The following is a 4,596-nucleotide window of genomic DNA, read 5'->3' as shown; positions in this document are numbered from 1 at the left end:
CAACAAGAAAGGGCACACTACCCAATACTACAAGTCACCGGAACAACATAACAACCAACCCAACCACATTGTGGCAAGTCGAGCATGTTATGGATGCGGAGAGACTGGCCACTTCAAAAGAAACTGTCCCAAGGCCAACAATCGGAATGTAGGGAGAACAAGCAAAGTCCTAGCGATAGGACATGAGGAGGCAGTAAGGGACCTGACGACAGTCACTAGTACGTTCCTCCTCAACAACACCATTGCATGCATTTTATTTGATAGTGGGGCATAATAAGTTTCATGAGTCATAAATTTAAACACTTACTCAGTCAAAATCCCCAAAAGTTGAACGAACCAACGAAGTATTCATAGGGTCCACGTTAACGTTAAATAATCACTCATTTCAAATCAACTTAATGTCGGTTACTATTAGAAGCTTTGATGTGATCATCAGTATGGATTGGTTAAGCCCCCACCGCGCCGATATTATGTGTTACGAGAAGGCCGTTCGCCTTCACCTACCCAACAATGAAACCCTAGTTATATATGGCGATAAACCCGATGCAAACCTCTGTCTCATCTCGTGCATCAAGGCACAAAAGTGCTTGCACAAAAAGGACCATGCCTTTCTAGCCCACGTGGTAGATAAAACAAAGGAAGAGAAGAGCATCAAAGACATCCCGGAGGTGTGCAATTTTACCGACGTGTTTCCCGAAGACCTTCCGGGAATACCTCCCGAACGACAAGTCGAATTTAGGATCGACTTGATACCCGAAGCCACACCAATTGCCAAATCGCCATATAAACTGGCTCCTGCAGAAATGCAAGATCTTTCCAGTCAATTGAGTGAATTACTAGACAAGGGGTTTATAACGCCAAGCTTCTCTCCTTTGGGAGATCCAATCTTGTTTGTCAAAAAGAAGGATGGTTCGTTTCGCATGTGTATCGATTACTGTGAGCTCAACAAGCTTACCGTCAAGAATCGATACCCTCTTCCTTGGATCGACGACCTATTTGACCAGCTAGAAGGAGCAAGTTATTTTTCTAAGATAGATTTAAGGTTCGGATACCATCAACTGCGAGTCCGAGAAGAAGATATTCCCAAAACTGCCTTCTGAACCCGCTACGGTCACTATGAATTCGTAGTAATGCCCTTCGGTCTAACGAATGTGCCTGCATCATTTATGGACCTGATGAACCGAGTCTTCCAACCGTATCTTGAAAAATTTGTGATTGTATTCCTTGATGATATATTCGCTTATTCACGAAGTAAAGAAGAACACAGCCAACATCTGTGACAGGTTCTGGAAACACTAAGGGCGGAGAAGTTGTATGCAAAATTCTCCAAATGCGAGTTTTGGATTCGCAGAGTGGATTTTATCGGTCAAGTGGTCAGTAAAGAAGGAATACATGTGGATCTCTCCAAGGTCAAATCGATAGAAGGTTGGGCAACTCCAAGAACCCCTAAAGAGATCAGGCAATTCTTAGGCCTCACTGGTTATTACAAGAGGCTCATCTAGAATTTCTCCAAGATTGCCAAGCCACTCACCGCTTTAACCCAAAAGGGTGTACCCTTTATCTGGGAGAGGAAAAGAAGTTGCTTTCTAAACCTTGAAACAAGCTCAATGCATCGCCCCTGTCTTGACTCTCCCAGAAGGGACATAAGATTTTGTGGTGTATTGTGACGCTTCCAGTTAGGGGTTAGGTTGTGTACTTATGCAGCACGGAAAAGTTATAGCCTATGCATCAAGGCAGGTAAAGACCCATGAGGTGAACTATACCACAGACGATCTTGAGTTGGAATTGTGGTTTTCACTCTAAACATTTGGAGGCATAACCTCTACGGTACAAAGTGCACCATCTTCAAGGATCACAAAAGCCTCCAACATATCCTGAACCAGAAGAACTAAACATGAGGCAGTGGCGATGGTCGAGTTGCTGAACGATTATGAATGTGAGATTCGGTACCATCCGAGCAAAGTGAATGTGGTGGCTGATTCCCTAAGCCGGAAAGAGTACTCGAGTCACCGAGTAAGAACGCTAACAATGACCATCCACTCCCACATGTCTTCACAAATCAAGGAGACTCAACTAGAAGCCTTGAAATCGGAAAACATCGCAAACAAAGCCTTGCATGGGATGGACAAGAACCTTACGATCAAAGATGAGGGAGCTTATTACATCATGGACCGGATTTGGACCCTAAAATTTGGTGGGTTCAGATACGTGGTTATGAATGAAGCCCACAAAACAAAGTACTCCGTCCAACTGGGTTCCGACAAAATCTAGTTGGATCTCAAACAACATTATTAGTGGTCGAATATGAAAGCCGAAATTGCTACCTATGTGGGCAAGTGCCTGACTTGCACCAAGGTTAAGGTAGAGTATTAGAAGCCCTCGAGTCTACTACAACAACCAAAGATACCCAAGTGGAAATGGGAGCATATAACAATGGATTTTATAACCAAATTGCCCAAGACGGCAGACGGATTGGATGCCATCTGGGTAAATGTCGATCGGTTGACCAAATCCGCCAATTTCTTGCCAATAAAGGAAACGTATAAAATGGAAAAGTTCACCCGGATCTACATCAAAGAGGTTGTGAGATTGCATGGCGTGCCAAAATCTATCATCTCTGACAAAGATATTAGATTTACATCATGATTTTGGCAATCATTTCAGAAGTCATTGGGGACCCAAATCGATATGAGCACCGCCTAACATCCCCAAACATATGGACAGAGTGAGAGGACCATCCAAACATTAGAAGCTATGTTAAGGGCCTATGTGATAGACTTCGGCAAGGCATGGGATGTTCACTTGCCACTGATTGAATTCTCTTACAACAATAGCTATCATGCAAGCATCAAGGTCGCTCCCTTCGAGGCCCTTTATGGACATAAATGTTGATCACCTCTCTGTTGGGTGGAGGTAGGAGACACAAAATTGGCAAAGGGACTGGTACCCAATAACACTCTAACCGATCCTGAAATCATCAGAGAAACAACTAAGAATATCCTCCAGATTAGGGAGCAACTAAAAGCGTCCAAGGACAAACAAAAGAGCTATGCGGATAGACGAAAGCCTTTGGAATTTCAAGTAGGTGATCGCGTGCTGCTAAAAGTCTCTCCTTGGAAAGGGATGATACGCTTTGAGAAGCATGGAAAGCTGAACCCAAGATACAATAAACCATTCGAAATCCTTGCCAGGATTGGTCTGGTGGCTTACAAGCTAAAGCTACCACCAGAACTCAGCAATGTACACCCTGTCTTTCATGTGTCAAACTTGAAGAAACGCTTATCTGACGAAACACTGGTTGTTCTGCTCGATGAGATTGAGGTGAATGAAAACCTTCATGTCGTTGAGGAACCAGTTGAAATCATGGATAAGGAAGTGAAACGAACAAAGAAAAGCCGCATTCCTATTGTAAAGGTCCGATGTAGTGCCAAATAAGGACCTAAGTTCACCAGGGAATGCGAAGACCAGATGAAGCAGAAATACTTACATCTCTTCCCTACTTCGTGAAAGCTGCTTTAGAACGAATTTTGGGAGGAAATTCCCTCTAACGAGGGGATGATGTCACAACTAACAAATTTAGGATTGAGATGGTAATTAACCTCCTCTATGTAACCTTACTGCATCAAATTAGTGAAATTCAAACTACAATGTTATTTTAATTAATATGAGCGTACATTTAGAATCAAGCTGAAATAGCCTCATGCAAGCCCAAAACTTGATCTAATAGCTAAGCCCAATCAATTTTGGGCCTTGGCCCAAGAATTCTCGGCCCAAACACTCTAGGCCGAAAAACTATTTTCTTTGGGCCATATTGGACTAAAAACTCTCTTATTGGGCCCAATTAAGTCCAAAAGCTCATGCACACTCCAAACCGAAAACCCATTTAAGAACATAAGGTGTTTTTGGCCACCCTAAAACCGATAACCCCCTTGAAAACCCTCTAAGGCTGAAAATCTCCTAGGATTTTAGTTGGGAGTCAAGACAAACAAAAACAAGAGAAAAAGAAATGGTAAAAGGTGGTGAAACCTCATGACTTTGCACCCATGTATCTAACAAACAACCATGCATGACTCCTAATTAACTATCAAGTATCCATACTATGCTTCCATGAGACCACCAAGTAAAGACCAAGTCATTTTCCTCCCTTATTTTAAGAGGGATCAGCTGATCATCCTACACCCACACACCAAAAATCATTTTCACTCATTTTCTCTCCCAACACTCTCCACCTTCCTCTCCAAGTTTCGTGTGCTATCTCCAAAAGATGATATGTCTTCGAGTGGTCCTAAGAAATCTTGGTAAGTTTCTTGTAAAACTCAAGTGACTTAATACACCAAAAGGTTAAGATCATCACATTTACACACCATTTTCGTGTGTAGCTTCTTAGGACATCACCCATTTTCGAATGACCTTCGAGTTACACAAGGCTAGGCTCAACAACTTCTTTCTTCTTCCTATAACTCACAAAATCAACAAGGTGAGCTTCATACCCCAATCTTTTCGTGTTTTTCATAATTTCGGGGGGGGGGGGGGGGGGGGGGGGATACAAGTCAAGTTTCCTTTAACCATTCGATATTTGCATGCACCTACATCTTT

The 4,596-nt window shown here is 42.8% G+C and overlaps 1 protein-coding gene across 1 annotated transcript; it reads left to right on the top strand.

Moving 5' to 3' along the window:
* Positions 1–1,908: 1,908 nt before the first annotated feature.
* Positions 1,909–2,271, top strand: LOC145049941 (uncharacterized). Its single transcript, XM_078998275.1, has one exon. The coding sequence runs from the start codon at positions 1,909–1,911 to the stop codon at positions 2,269–2,271; it is 363 nt and encodes a 120-aa protein (XP_078854401.1).
* The last annotated feature ends 2,325 nt before the right edge of the window (positions 2,272–4,596 follow it).

Source organism: Lactuca serriola, chromosome 5 (assembly GCF_051521515.1).
Source record: "Lactuca serriola cultivar US96UC23 chromosome 5, Lser_US96UC23_V15, whole genome shotgun sequence".
In the NCBI taxonomy this organism is placed as follows: domain Eukaryota; kingdom Viridiplantae; phylum Streptophyta; class Magnoliopsida; order Asterales; family Asteraceae; genus Lactuca; species Lactuca serriola.
The sequence above is the reverse complement of the archived record's forward strand: the minus strand, read 5'-3'. Positions and strand labels throughout refer to the sequence as shown.

Coding starts and splice junctions, on each gene's coding strand:
- LOC145049941 (XM_078998275.1), top strand. CDS start 1,909: ATGGTCGAGTTGCTGAACGATTATGAATGTGAGATTCGGTACCATCCG.